The sequence below is a fragment of the Sciurus carolinensis genome, chromosome 5 (genome assembly GCF_902686445.1).
Source record: "Sciurus carolinensis chromosome 5, mSciCar1.2, whole genome shotgun sequence".
Classification (NCBI taxonomy): Eukaryota; Metazoa; Chordata; class Mammalia; order Rodentia; family Sciuridae; genus Sciurus; species Sciurus carolinensis.
Window position 1 is genome coordinate 163,144,926 of NC_062217.1, and position 15,364 is coordinate 163,160,289.

At 50.5% G+C, this 15,364-nt stretch overlaps 1 protein-coding gene across 1 annotated transcript; it reads left to right on the forward strand.

Moving 5' to 3' along the window:
* The first annotated feature begins 323 nt into the window (after positions 1 to 323).
* On the forward strand, positions 324 to 15,359 carry Pnliprp1 (pancreatic lipase related protein 1). Its single transcript, XM_047553436.1, has 12 exons — positions 324 to 372; positions 899 to 1,053; positions 1,519 to 1,644; positions 3,467 to 3,601; positions 4,799 to 4,907; positions 6,261 to 6,380; positions 6,485 to 6,604; positions 8,212 to 8,330; positions 9,057 to 9,186; positions 10,940 to 11,048; positions 11,658 to 11,825; positions 15,278 to 15,359. The coding sequence occupies exons 1-12, from the start codon at positions 324 to 326 to the stop codon at positions 15,357 to 15,359; spliced, it is 1,422 nt and encodes a 473-aa protein (XP_047409392.1).
* Positions 15,360 to 15,364: the final 5 nt, after the last annotated feature.

Here is a 15,364-nt window from a genome sequence, read left to right on the forward strand (position 1 = left end):
GTATTCTTCCATCTTCTCAGACTTGAGAGAAGACTGGCTGCCATCACTAACCTTGTTTTGTGTATTTGAACAGATTAAATTATTAAGTACACAAGGCATGTGCTATCATCACTCGCTGTTTCTTGTCCAAATGATAAGGCTGGAGTATAAAAACACATCCCGGGGGAGCTGGAGGAAGGGAGTGCCTGCTTCTGAGCCAGGGTAAGCCACCTCTGCATGCGACTCCCTATCAGCTGAGAGGTGGAGCCAAGGCAAAGGCTGGAGGGTCTTTGCTCACTGACCTGAGCACTCGGTGAAACTGAGTATGTTTGAATTCATTGCAGATGCTGATCTTCTGGACAGCCGCACTGTTCCTGCTGGGAGCAGCCAGAGGTAAGAGATCCCACACCTGCCCCACAGGGGAGCACAAGCCTGAGCCCTCAGCCCTGGCTGAGCTTCAGCGGCTGCAGGTTGCCGCAGGTTCCAGGAACGGAGGGGTGACAACGTCCAGGAGGATGGACTAGGCAGTGTGGGGGGCCCTGCTTCAGAGCATGCCCCCTGGCCTGCCTTCATGCCAAGGGCACTTGTGGCCAGAATCTCTAGGGAAATCATTAAACCCCTGCCTGGATTAGCATATGGCCTCATCAGTACCCTTATCACATCAGTCAAATAGATATATCACAAGAGCTTGGGAGAGGACTTAGAAATTAAAGTCTTGGATGCGACTGTAAGTGAAGGCACCCTTGGCGTCCCTGTGGAATCCACAGGGACCGGGCCCAGGTCCGTGGGTAAGCACTCGGGGAGAGGAGGGGTAGTCGAGGCGTGCGTCCTCGTCTGCAGGCTGCCCTGCGCAGAGGAGGCAGGGCGGGAGCTTGGCCTCAGGAGCTCACCCTTGAGCAGACTGGTTCTTCCTCTTTAGGAAGAGAAGTTTGCTATAAGGACCTCGGGTGCTTTTCTGATACTGAGCCCTGGGCTGGAACTGCAATCAGACCCCTGAAAATTCTCCCTTGGAGCCCTGAGAAGATCAACACCCGCTTCCTGCTTTACACCAATGAAAACCCAGACACCTTCCAGGTGAGACCTCGGGCTGCCTAGCATCCCTGGGACTGGGCGAGGGGCTCCCCCAGCCCCATGGATCAGGAGTCCCTTTATCTCTGTGTCTGGTCCCTCCACCCTTCCCTGCCCTGCCCGGCCCTCCTGTTTCTCCCACCTGGGCCTTGTGACTCAGAGTAGGCCTTCTGTAAATGGTGGCTTGATGAGAGACTGGTTCATGGGTGCCAGGTTCTTTAGCTGGTTATGTGGTGTTGGGCTGAGCAAAGGAATTACTGTCACCCAACAAGACACATGGGACAGCAAACCTACAAGCCACAACCCAGATCCCATGGAGGCAGGGGAAAGGACTTGGGGGAAAGAGAGCTTCCTGGAGGAGGCGGCTCTGTGCCAGCTGTGGAGGGCCAGGGCACGGAGGCATGCAGAGATGGGGCGGGGGTGGGCTCAGGGTGGGACTGCAGAACCGTGAAGACTCGGTCTTTGTCACAGATTCTCCAACTCTCTGATCCATCTACCATCGAGGCATCTAATTTTCAAACAGACAGGAAGACCCGGTTCATCATCCACGGCTTCATAGACAAGGGCGACGAGAGCTGGGTGGGAGACATGTGCAAGGTAGGAGCCGGCTCTGTCCGCCGCAGCTGCCCTGCCTGCAGCCACTTCCCCTGACCGACTCTCCCACTCATTTTACCCAATTGTAAGAGACAATTCTGATGACAGCAAGCCCCTGCACGCCAGTTCTCTTTATGCAATCGAAATGCTTCTCTTCACAAAATTAAAGTCCCTGCATTCCCATATGACTTCTGTGGCTGGAAGCAGTGGCATCGGCCATGTGAACAAATAGGCCCACTCTCTCATTTCTGGTTAAGTCGAGGTTGGGTGTTTTCTGCTTCCAGTTTTACTAGGGGTACTTTGTATTTCTGCAAGTGCGGAATTAGGTTCTTGTTTTCAAATCTCACCCACATCTCCAGGAGCCGGAGATGCCTTGCTGGAACTATCTGAGATACGGAGACCTAAGATTGACAAAATCGTCAGGACAGAGACAGCCACAATGACATGTGATAGAGCATCTGCCAGTCAGGGTACAGCACCAGAAGCATATAGACGTGATCCACACACACAAGCACACGTACAGACACTAAAGCACACCTGGACAGCTGTGCACACGTGTGCATAGGCACACACCCTCATGCACAGTGTATGCCCCTCCTTTCTCTTCAAGTGTACACTGAGGTTCAAGCTATATTTCTGTCCCCTAAGAATTCTCTCCAGCAGTCTGCCTTCCAGACACACATTAATTACAACGCCAACTGATAGTGTCAACAGGAAAGATCACAAACCCCCAAATTAACCACTCTGCATTTGGTGTGGTTTGCCAAGCTCTTAACTCTTGGCACCTCTCCTATCATTAATCAGCATCTTCTCAATATGGCTTATCCCCCCAGTTGTCCAGGTTATTAAAAGCTTCCTCAGGGTCGCTTTAGAAGTAAAAGTCCTGAGAGAAATCTACGAGTGTCTCTGCGCACGCGATCACACGTTAGTAACGTCCGTGTGAAAGAGTTCCACGTGGACTTTAAATGTGTAGTGCTAAGCTGGTCGCGTGGACAGCCCGCCAGAGCTCCTGAGGATATATTGGCTCCTTTGACGTCCAGGCGGTTTTTCCCTCAGAATTCTTTGATCTCTTTTGATCAGTGCAGTTCTTTTCTTCTCTCTCTTTAAATGTCTGCAGTGTTTCCCCCCCCAGGAAATGCTGTGCCACCTTGACTATTCAGAGTGAAGAATCACTCCCACTTTAAAGGTTGGGATATGCCCAGCAGGCCGGGGTGGCACCAAGAGGCAAGAGGACCCCTCGAATCCGCAAGGAAATTTAGACACCAGCCCCTGGAGATGGCCCTTGAGTTTTTCTTTTTTAAAACAGGACTCTTTGGCCAGGTACAGTGGCACACGCCTGCAATCCCAGGACTCGGGAGGCTGAGGCAGGAGGATTGCAAGTTCAAGACCAGCCTCAGAAACTTATTGAGGTCCTAAGAAACTTAGAGACCTTACCTCAAAATAAAATAAAAATAAAAAGGGCTGGGGATGTAGCCCACGGGTTGAGTACCCCTGGGTTAAATCCCCAGTACCCAAAACAACAACAACGACAAAACAGAACTCTTTGAAGGTTGCAACTGTTTTATCCCATATGATTGATGTTACCTGAATTTGACTGAAGAAACCAGAAAGTGCCCAGCTTTTAATCAACCTGTGAGCTGGAGAGGGAACCACGTGCCCTTCTCGAGTCCACCCTGAGGGGTAGCTCCTGCTGGACTATGGCATCTCTGACAGTTCTAGTTAGTGGCAGTGGCCCATCTAGGAAGCAAGAAAGTGGTCCTTTCTGAGCCCAGTTAGAAGGGTTTCTGGGTCCCCATGGTAATGCCTGGCCTCTCCCCAACACCAGAACATGTTCGAGGTGGAGGAGGTGAACTGCGTCTGCGTGGACTGGAAGACCGGCTCCCAAACCACCTACACACAGGCCGCCAACAACGTCCGGGTGGTGGGCGCCCAGGTGGCTCAGATGCTCCACATCCTCTCGGTAAGTCAGCTGCAGGGGCAGAGCTGCTGGTCCCTGACCACGTAGACCACAGCAAGCAAGTGGTGTGTCTCTCAGGATTTTGCCTCAGGAACTCTGACGATTGCCTTAATGACACACCAGTGAAAGAAAAAGTTATAACAGCGAACAATTAGCAGGCGGGGGCTTGATTATCATCTTCAGTTTACAGGGAAGGAAACTGAGGTCCAGAAAGAGGTTTCAGTTTGCCCCCCAAAATCATAGAGCATATAAATAGAAGAGTTGTCTTTGGGGTTCAGGCCACCAGCACCAAGGGCCACCCATGACACAGGTGGGCTCCATTTGGGACAAAACACGGCATGACCAGGGAGAACCCAATGGAGCCAAAGGCATATTCGGACATGTTGGCCTATGAATTTGGATCCTATTGACTCTGGGAAATTTCTTCTGCCTTAGTCATTTCAGTTGTTTCTTCCTATCCTGGTCTTTCATTGTAGCCAAGTCTTCAGGTCTTTCATTCTTCAAGTTAACTCAGTAACTCTTCATGACCATTTTCTATGCAAGGCAAAGAGTCCCGTCATTTCTGTCTCATAGCTAACAAGTCTGCACAGGAACCAATTGGTTCTCGCTACTTGTCACCCCAGCAGAAATAAAAACCACGGTGTTCGTACAAGAGGCACCCGGTGAATATCCTCGAGGCCAGCTTGTGCAAACACCTTAGAGCTTTGTTTGCTTTGCTTGTTGAGTCCGTGATTTTTGGAGGATCGTGTCAGGGGTGTGAAAGGAGGTAACCAAATGGATGAGGTCCCAGGCCCTCCAGGAGCCTGCAGGGAGGATTCCAGTGGCTGTATCGTGAGCTCTTGGAGCGCTCTGCTGGGGAGCGCATGGGACAGGGAACCCAGAGTAGGGGTGGGTACTGAGACTACCGAGCGCAGAGCTGGAGCTATTTGATGTTGGCTGGGCAGCTGGGCAGGAGGACGGGCAGCAACGGGACAAGCAGGCCCAGAAGTGAGGCCATGGGATGTTTGAGGGCCCGAAACCCAACAAAGGGTTTGGTTAGAGAAGAGGCTAAAAAATAGATGAGGAGTCAGGAAAGCTCCGGCTCAATCCCAAGGGCCGGGGAGGCGTGGCAGGGTTCCCCAGAGTGGTGACTCCATCAGGTTGGCATGTTAGGAAAACCAGAGCCCAAAAAGGACCTGAAAGTACAACCTCCCTCTCCAGACGAACTACAGCTACTCACCTGCCCGAGTCCACCTCATCGGCCACAGCCTGGGAGCCCACGTGGCTGGAGAGGCCGGGAGCAGGACCCCAGGCCTGGGCAGGATTACTGGTAAGGTCCCCGTTGAGGCCCGAGGGCTGGGCCTCAGTAGCCACAGAATGTGGTCACAACCTGCAGCCCAGCTTAGAGCCACCGAAGGAGAGCGTGGCCTTCAGCATGGCGGGGCTGGGTGGAGCCTGCGCGGAGCATTTTAGGAAGCCCCAGGAAGTTCAGGGCCATCTCTGTGGCAAGGACGGCGGTGGTCCTGTCCCCCTCTGCTTCTTCCACCTCCACCCTGGCCCCTCCTCTGGGTCCAAGTTTGTGATAGGGGTCATTTGGCAGCACTGGACACCCGGGGAAAGGCAGAATAAGGTAGTTCCAGCATTAGCAACATTCAGTTCTAAAGGGAGCACAGGATCACTCCTTTCCCCTTCTCTTTGAAGTCCAGGGTGGAGTAGAACCGGAAAATTGTTTTCCACTTTCTCTGCTGATAAAAAAATCTCAACCAAAGCATCCTTCAAACCTAGGAAAATCCTTAAATTACAGCAGCAACAAACTATGTTTATACCATATAATAATATTAGTGCCATTATAATGATTTTAGCAAGCACAGATTCAGTGCCTGATTATCCCTAATCCTGCACACTGTCTTTTACTTTTCACATTGAATTCTCAGAACTGAAGCAAAGGGCCCAGGAAACCCTACCTTTATAAGAAATATGCCGTTTCAGTAGCTGATGATGTTCATGTACATACCTTTTCACCTGCTCTGACCGAACCTTCAAAACACTACTAACAAATCCAGCACCCCTGCCAGAAGGAAATACAGTCAAAAGGAAATAATAACTAACATTCTATTTACACACCCATGACCATAAGCCAGGTACTGTGCTAAATGCTACACACTAATTTACATAATCTATAACAACTACATAAAATAGATGCCATATTACCTTCATTTTATAAAATGGGTCAACTTCACAACAAAAGATTGAGTATTCTGCTCAAAAAGTATACTTGCCCAAAAGTAGGAATTTGGAACCAGGCAACCTAGCTCAAGAATTCTTGTTCAAGGGCTGGGGAGATAGCTCAGTTGGTAGTGTGCTTGCCTTGCAAGCACAAGGCCCTGGGTTTGATCCCCAGCACCGCAAAAAAAAAAAAAAAAAAAAAAAAAAAAAAAAAAAAAAAAAAAGAATTCTTGTTATGCATCTGCACTCCTCTATACCAGCCACCAGAATTCTCTTGTAATGAGCGACATTGCAACTTTATGTCCCCATATTCAAAACTCAGGGTCACTACACTGCACCACCCCAAAATGTGCTGCCCTTTGAGTTGGACAGTGTGCAGCCTAGGCAACTGTACACCTCTGTCCTTCTGGAGCCAACAGTCAGGGCTGTTGTTCTCCGCTGCTGCCATCTCTTTCAGGACTGGATCCTGTGGAAGCAAGTTTCGAGGGCACTCCTGAGGAGGTTCGGCTCGACCCTTCGGATGCTGTCTTTGTGGATGTGATTCACACAGATGCAGCACCCTTGATCCCATTTCTGGGTGAGTCCTTCAGTGCTCCTGCTGGACTGTGAGACTGTGTGACTGTGTCTGGGTCCCCAGATCCCCACTTCACCAGAGGCTTGTTGCGGTTCCTAACATTGCAGGTTTTGGAACAAACCAACTGATGGGTCACCTTGACTTCTTCCCCAATGGAGGAGAGAACATGCCAGGATGCAAGAAGAACGCCTTGTCACAGATTGTGGACCTCGACGGCATCTGGTCAGGTAACATCCTGGAGGGGACGTGGGTGGGGTCGTGTCGGGGAGGACGTCCCCTCCCTGGGGTGAGCAGCACCTGCCATTGAAGATGTAAGTGATGAAAACACCTCTTCTTTTAAAAACGCACAATCCCCCTTTCTGGATTTCTGAGAAATAGAGAGCTCTGCTGTTTCTATGTCCTTAAAACGTTGTCACAGGTGTCCCAGAACGCATGCACAACGAGAATCACAACTGCTGGTGGAAGTTGTAGCTTCCGTTTGCCTGAAATCCCAGCGACTAGGAAGGGTGAGGCAGGAGAATCGTGAGTTCGAAGCCAACCTCAGCAATGTAGGAAGGCCCGGGGCAACTCAGTGAGACCCTGTCTCAAAATAAAGTTCAAAAAAGGGCTGGGGGTGTGGCTCCGTGGTTAACTGCCTCTGAATTCAATTCCCTGTACCAAAAAGAAAGAAAGGAGAGAGAGGAGAGAGAGAGAGAGAGAGAGAGAGGAGAGAGAGAGAGAGAGAGAGAGAGAGAGAGAAAAGGAAGGAAGGAAAGAAAGAAAGAAAGAAAGGAAGGAAGGAAGGAAGGAAGGAAGGAAGGAAGGAAGGAAGGAAGAAAGAGAAAATCTACAGGTAGCTGCCTAACATAAAAAGGAAATGTCATAAAAGTAAACATCCTTTCTACATCTAAGAGAATTTTCCTGCAAACTCTGCCTTGGGACTCAGTGATATGGTTCAAACTTATCCAACTTCCACATAGTAGCCTTGAATCTCTCCAGTGGCTTCCACGATGAAGCCCTCAGCACCGTGAAGCTCGTTGCTCACTTAGGTTGAGTGGGAAGAGAAGCAGTCACAGCAGGAGGCTGGAGATGATCTCTTCTCCCTGACTAAGCACACCTGGAATGAGGCCATCCGTTGAGGAGAGATTCCTACTGAATCTGCTCAAAATGGATTGGATGCCCTCAAAGCAGATATTAAGATGAGGACGTAGGAGGGTTTCCATGGAAAAGAGCGGCCAGATTCTGCATCAGTAATAGCCAAGCAAGTGCAGACCACGCCTAGAAGGTGTGCTGTGACATGTGTCACTTGGCCTGAGTCACAGGGAGTCAGAGGGTGTGAAGAGGATGTGTAGATAAAGTCACCCAAAGCCACCCAACCCTCCTTTTTATTTGTATAAGCAAAGAGCAGAAATGAACTTGTGCTGGTTTTGTCCCTTGTGGGAGGTCACGTCACAGCTGGATGTGTCTTGCAGACATACCTGATCCTGGGACCCAGAAGGGCACAGAAGTTAGAGGGACCGGCTCATGGACCAGATGGGCTTGGGTTTCATTAGGGTTCACGCGCAGCCCCCTGTGGATGGAAGCTTGTAATCTGTAGCTATTTCTGTGACAGGGGTAAGAGGGAACGCTCCTAGGAAAGGTGAGTTTCCAGGGACAATGACCATAAGGCAATCAGAGCGTTGCCCAGTCACCAAGTACCCTCTGCATGTGCGTTGCCATTGTGTCACTGGATTTGGGACTTAAGTTTCTGAAACTGTGACCCTGCTTTGGAGCCATTCCACGTGGCAAGGGCATCCTAGAATCTGTCACAGCCCGCCCCATGCACCTGTGCAGACTCCCTCCTTTATTTCCCCAGGAACCCGGGACTTTGTGGCTTGCAATCACCTACGAAGCTACAAGTATTACTTGGACAGCATCCTCAGCCCCGATGGGTTCACCGCGTACCCGTGCATGTCCTACAAGGCCTTTGAGTCTGTAAGCTGTTCTCCTGTGACCTGGGCACTGGCTTTGTTTATGACTCGCGGGGCTTCTCACTGTGTGCTTGCCTTTCCCCTCCAAGTTCATGGTCCTGGGGGTGGAGGAGAGGCAAAGAGACTCTAGGCAGGAAGTAGCAAAAATTCTAGATCAGATGAGTCGTGCAGGAGAGGAAGAGTCCTCCTCGGGTGATGAGAGAGAAGAGCGGCCTGGCCCACGTGGTCTCGGAAGGCTCCAGCAGGAGGCCACTTTGGAACCTGGCTTGCCAGATGACAGATGAGAAAGAAGAGGGGCGCCCATTCCTAATGAGGCAGAGGAAGCGTCGAGGACCCTGCGAGAGAGGAGCCGCCCACCAGCAGGAAGGACAGGCAGTGCTGGGTTCCACGGGCCAGGCGGCCACAGTCTGGCTCCCCAGAGCCGGTGTGAGCCTCCCTTCCCAACTTCCTGTCCTGGCGCTGGCAGCCTGAAATTGCCCAGGCCGGGGTTTTACACCTCTGAAACCCGTAAGTGCTACGGTCAGGGCCTTTTGTCCAGGAAACCAGCTGCCGATCACCCACCAGCACGCTGCTCTACAGAAAGTGGCTGCTGGGGCAGGGCCCAGGCCTCGGAGCATCGTGAAGCTCCCCAAATCCTGTTACGAATGAGGACAGGGGCTCTCGGAAGACAGAGCATCACTGTTCCAGCTGGCCTGGTCCTAAGACCATGAATTCTGTCTCCTCACAATAGAACAAGTGCTTCCCCTGCCCAGATCAAGGGTGCCCGCAGATGGGTCACTATGCTGATAAATTTGCTGGCAAGACGAGCGCAGAGCAGCAGAAATTCTTCTTGAACACAGGCGATGCCAAGAATTTTGCACGTAAGTTGCGCTTGACTGCTCACCCAGGCCAAGAAAGTGCAGTTTCTGTTACAAATGAAGGGTTGCCTCTAAGCCCAACTGTCTGTGGCACATCTTGAATATCTTATAAAAGGAAGCGTCCAAACTATCCCCTAGGAGACTCAACTGTGGCATGAGATGAGCGAAGGCAGACGTGTGTTGGGTGGGTTTATGGCAGTGGCCTGGCTTTGCCAGCAACTACCTGAATTGTCCCCACTCCACACCCAGCTTGCTGTTCTTCTCCTTTTTCGGATCATGTCAGACACACCTAAACAGCAAACTCATTTGGAAGTAGCTCTTTGCCAGATCGGGGGACCCTTCAGGAGTTCCCCTGCGATTTCCTGACTGCCCCCGTCCGTCTATGCAGCCCTGAATCCCAGAGGCTTCTTCCCCAGTGGGATGGGGCTGGGGTCAGGGGCGATTTCTTTCCAAAGCCTGCTGAATGGACAAGAGTGTGGGGCAGAGGTCAATGTGTTTGTGCCACTTGGTGACAACCTGTCCTATAGCAGCTCCATAAGGTGTTGCCAGCAAAACCAGACTGTGCTTTGTATAAATATAGTACTTAGAGTATCAAGGTGAAGCTCATCCATAGTTCTGTGCATTTTGACAAATGGATAGACGTGTAACTACTTTGACTATCAAGACGCACATGTTCATCCTTTGGTAAGACGACTCGGTTAATCAAGCCTTCCAATGGAGTGATGCACAAACCACTTGCTACATTTTAAAAACAAAGTAAGCATCCAAGAACCACACACGTATTCCTCAGCCCATGTTTATTTATGGGTCACAGATATGGGCACCGGACGCTGGGATGTAGGGATGAGCATGATCTGCCACTCAAAATTTCTAACTCGTCAAAGCTGAAAGTTGAGCAACTCCAGTGTTGCTGGGCTTGCTGGGTTGCCGCCCTAGCATGAGGGGACAGGGGAGCTAGCGGAGTCAGAGGTGGGGACGGGACAGTGTCTCTGAGGACACAAAAGATGCAAAGCAGCTAGGCCGAGGCGTGTCTCTGTGTGTTCATGTACGTATGTGTGTTCACGTAGGGGGTGTGCACGTGTGTGTGTGGGGTATCGCTGTGTGTGGAGTGTGTTTAAATTCGTACGTGTGTGTTGAGTGTGTATTTACCTGTCTGTGTGGGTGTGGCTGCTTAGGCCCCGTGTAGGCATCTGTGTGTGTGTGCAGGTGTGTGCACACTGGCACTCTGGGTCCCCGCCCAGTGCTGGCGGCTTCCTGGGGCCTGGAGCATGCAGAGACGAGACAGACCTGGCCCCTGGGGCTCCGCAGTCTGCACCCTGAGCCACCTTCCCACATGTGGCTTGGACCCTAGCTCCTTTCCCACCTTAACCCCCAGCCCTGCCACTCTGGAGTGGAGCTGTCCCGCAGAACTCTCTGCAATGATGGGCATGTTCTGCCCCGCGGAACCCAGAAGACATTCACCTGCCTCGCACCTTAGCTCCTGAGATGCAGCCAGTGAAACTCAGGAGCTAAAAATTTAATTTTATTTGAATTTAAGTGGAAGCAGCTACCCATGTCTAGTGGCCACCTCACTGGGCAGGACAGGTCTAGAGGGCGTCGCTACTACGGGTAGGTACTCTCTTTAAGGCCTAGTTTGAGGTGTGCATTAATAAGTAGACTTGCTCAGGTTTTAATACCTCGAAGGATCGGGGCAGGATCTGGGATTTGGGTCACTTTTTGTGTGTGAATACGTCAAACCCTTTCATGCTCTGTGCAGGCTGGAGATACGGGGTTTCTGTAACACTGTCCGGAAGAACGGTCACTGGTGAGGTCAAAGTGGCTTTGTTTGGAAATAAGGGAAACACTCGCCAGTATGACGTCTTCAGGTAACCCTGCATAATGCCTTGTCTCATCCTGTGGTCAAGCCATGCCCCCAAACACTGTCATCTCGTTCTGTATTGATAGGCTTCAATCATTTACATACCAATGTTAATCTCGGACTTCTGTTAATGTTTATTTTCTCTAAACCAGTCGTTTAGTTCTTTCTTTCTCAATAGGTCAAATTTAAAAAATAATAAATTGACTATAACCCCAGAGATCTGGCTAATTTATTACTATACAAATAATTCTTCCAGAAAAAATAATATGAAAAAATTAAATCATTTTCTAGGGGAAAGTTTTGAAGAGAAATTAACCTGAGTTTGAAAAACAATCTTTAAGCCATGGTTTGGGGCTTCTGACAGTCAGCTTTTGCATCTCTCCACCCTTTATTTGTAAATTAATTTGGAAGAAGACTGCTATTTTTTATTTATTGGTGAATTATGATTATACATAATAGTGGGCTGCATTATGCAATATTCATACATGCACATAACATAATTTGATCACTCTTATTCCCAAAGACAGTGATCAACCTAACGTAGAAGAGAATGGCATGACGGTCCCTGGCTATTAGTGTGCACTTCCGTGAACAGTTTCTACTTCTCTGTTTCAAGGGGGATCATCGTGCCAGGTTCTACCCACTCCAAGGAGTTCGATGCGGAGCTTGATGTCGGAACGATCGAGAAAGTCAAGTTTCTTTGGAATAACCACGTGGTGAACCCGACCTTTCCCAGAGTGGGCGCAGCCAAGATCACCGTTCAAAAGGGAGAGGAGAAGTCAGTGTATGTACCTTTGCTGGCTGGGTCTCCGGTGTGCTGGGGTTCATGTCGGTGATGGAAACTCACCCCCAGAAAGTCAGAGTGGTCAGGACAGAAAAACCAAGAAAACCTGCCCATCTGCAGCACTTTCTCCCCAGCAAACAACAGCCGCCAAGAGCAGGAGACATTTTTAAAAAATTTTTTAGTTATACATGACCGTAGAATGTATTTTGACATATAATATATACATCCGTGGAGTGTAACTCCCCATTCTTGTAGTTGTACGTGATGTGGAGTTACACTGGTTGTGTATTCACATAGGAACAAAGGAAAGTTACGTTCAATTCATTCTACTATCTTTCCCGTTCCCATCCCTCTCTCCCTTCGCCCACTTCTTGTCCAATCTGGTGAATCGCCACTCCCTCCACCCCCACCTATAGTGAGCCAATATCTGCATATCAGAGAGAATATTTGGCCTTTGGGTTTGGGGGATTGGCTTATTTCATTTAGCATGATAGCTTCCATCCATTTACGGGCAAATGCCATCATTTCATTCTTCTTTATGGTTGAGTAATATTTCATTGCATGTATGTACCACATTTTCTTTATTCATTCATCTATTGTAAGGGCACCTAGGTTGGTTCCATAGTTTAGCTATTGTGAAGTGAGTTGCTATAAACATAGATGTGACTGTGTCGCTATAGTATGCCAATTTTAAGTCCTTTGGGTATATGCCAAGGAATGGAATAACTGGGTCAAATGGTGGTTCCATTTCAAGTTTTCTGAGGAATCTCCATACTGCTTTCTGGAGTGGCTGCACCAATATATGGTCCCACTAGCAACATATGCATGCACCTTTCTCCCCACATCCTATTGGGTGAAATTTACAGGTGTTCTTTGCACTACCCATGGCAGTACGGCAGGTAGGATCCAGCCTTCATGGAAAAATAAGAAAGTAAAACAAGGAACTCATTTCTAAAGGGGAAAAGGTTCTAAGTGTGGACTGGAGAGCCGCTACATTTTGAAGAGGGGAGGACGTGTGACATTTCAGGACAGAAGATGGAGAAAGAAATCAGTTAAGAAAAGAGAGTAGAAAGTTTTGCGCTCAGACAGGAGAGCACTGAGTTGGCAAGACTTGAGGGGTGTGTCTGACCAGCAGCCCCTTGCTGGGTGCCCGCACAGGCACAGGGCCTAGAGCAGGAAGAGAAGGCAGTTGGTGGGCGAGGGGACAGCGACCTGAGAGGGCAGAGAAAGGCTTGACCCCATGTCTGGTCGGCTGGACTTTCCTGGTATGGCTTTGTGGGAAGGGGACCTGAACTCTCAGTCGTGGTCTTCAAGCTGGGAAGTTAGAGGGGCTGCTGAAGACAGAGCCCTAGGGATTCTCCCAGGTGGGAAGGGAGGGCTGGCAGATTGGCCCTGGGTAGACACGTGTCATCAAGATGGATGACCCTCTGAGGTTCTTCCTGCCTCCTGTCAGCAGAACCAGGATCCCTCTCACCTAGAGCATAGCATGGAGGTGGCCAGGCCTGGCTGGGAGCCCTCTCCTCAAGTAGCAGGCCCAGCCCAGGGCTCCCCTCTAAGCCCCACTGGAAGACACAGCCCTAAAGTCAGCTCCAGGGTCCTGTGGGTATGTCCCATGGTCTGCATCCTCAGACCATGTGGTACCTCAGAAGAAGGTGGCATCATTAGGATCTTGAAAATGAGAGGTACGTTCAGGAAATTTCTCACAGGTAAGAAATATGAGACCAAGCAGCAGGGCACAGCAGCTTCCAGGTTTCTAAGGAAAGCCCAAGGCCTTATTAACTTTCTATAGCTAAACAGCTATAGTTGAGTCCACCCCTCAGGCCCTGCACCCATGGGCTGCCCCTGAGCCCACCCATGGCTGAGCCCAGTGGACCTGGAGAGAATCTTTGGAGAAGCCCAGGTGTCAGACACCAGGTTTTTAAAGTATAGAAAAGTCAGCAACAGCTTCAAACCTCACCAACTACCTTGGGGAATTAAAGAATCTCAAATAGTCAAGTTACTCAGACTATTTGGTGTTATGAACATAACAAGTCATATTTTCTTAAATAGCACTAATAATTGCAAAGCTAAAGAAAATCGAGAATTGGGTCTCAGTTCCCCGCTCAGATGTTTTAGTCACCTGGAGAGGGTTCCCAGTGCTACCCAGGGACCTGCAGACTAGAATTCCCTCCAGGGTCAGGAGACCAAAAGAGAAGAGTCGTCCTCACCTCCCTTGCTTCTCCAGCCACCTTTTTAAGTACCCATTGTCGATGGGCCTTTGTAATGACGTCATTCAGTACCTCACCTAGCCTAGCAGATAGGAGGGGCCGCTAGGCCGGGGCCTGCTCTCAGGAGCTTATAGGTCAGCTGTGGAGGAAAACCAGACCTAAGGGGCACGTGGAAGGTCCCGGGGCTCACCACAAGGGGCCCAAAGAGAAGCCCAAGAGAGCAGAGGGCTCCAAGGAGGCTGTGGCGGGAGGAGGGGCCCACAAGACTGGGGCGATGTAGGGGGAGGGAGAGAAGGACAGGAGCTGGGAACAGGGACAGGCGCACAGGGCAGGAGGCGCCAGGCCCTAACGACAGGGCTCAGGGTGCAGGGCAAGCCAGGTTAGGGCTTCTAGGAAAAATAAGATTCAAAGGAGCACATGGCAGGGTGTCAGGAAGATGGGAGAGGAATTGGGACAGAGCTTCAAAGCTCAAGGAGGTGAGGCCACAGAGAGGCCCTCGGTCCTTGAGCAACTATGACAGTACCCACTCATGTTTGCATTACTGTCACGGGGATTGCACTGTTGCAGGGGATTCTTGATCACCGTGAGAGGGATCCCTCTTCTGCAGAGGAAGACAGCATCAAGTAACAAGCCCGCTTCTGAGCTAGGAGGTGGAAGGGGCTTGGGGGACAGGGGAAAGCCCGGCCAAGGTCCAGGGAGGTTTGACACGTGACCTGCCATGCAAATTAGGACTGTGGCCTCAGGTGGACCTGTATTTGTATCTTGGTTCTTCCTCTTACCAAGAGCTTTCCGTGCCTCAGTTTCCTCTTCTGTAAAGCAGAACTAATAATAGCACCTCTTCACATGTGTGGTGAAGGTGAAGTTCACACACAGGAATCATTTAGCTAAGAGAATATGGCAGTTCATGGCTACTCTCATGTTCAGATGGGTCTCTGGAGTGAAGTGTCACCTTGACACCCGCTAGCTCCACTCACAGAGGCCCGACGAGAACCTGTGCGAGTGAGAGGAGGGCGGGGTGCCGTCTCCAGGAGCCCCCGTCCTGACACTCAGGACCCACCGCAGGGCCCTTCCAGGGTGACAGCCGACCCTGTCCCGGGCCTGGTGGGCCTCTCAGACTCACAGCCCACGCACCTCGCTCCTCCCTTCTGAACTGTGACCAGCAGCAGCCTTTGCTGCACAACCTAGGTCCCTGTGGCTTCCCCAAGGACACCCCAACATTGAACAGGCATTCATTGTTCTCCCCAGGTACAACTTCTGTAGCAAAGAAACCGTGAAGGAAGATGTTCTGCTCACTCTCACGCCCTGCGAAGCCCCAGATACAATGTGATCCCC

Bases quoted from the DNA above. Each gene is read 5' to 3' on its own strand.
- Pnliprp1 (XM_047553436.1), top strand. From the start codon at position 324: ATGCTGATCTTCTGGACAGCCGCACTGTTCCTGCTGGGAGCAGCCAGA. The intron at 8,331-9,056 runs GTAAGCTGTTCT...TCCTCACAATAG, and splicing joins CCTACAAGGCCTTTGAGTCT to AACAAGTGCTTCCCCTGCCC. The intron at 11,826-15,277 runs GTATGTACCTTT...TGTTCTCCCCAG, and splicing joins AAGGGAGAGGAGAAGTCAGT to GTACAACTTCTGTAGCAAAG.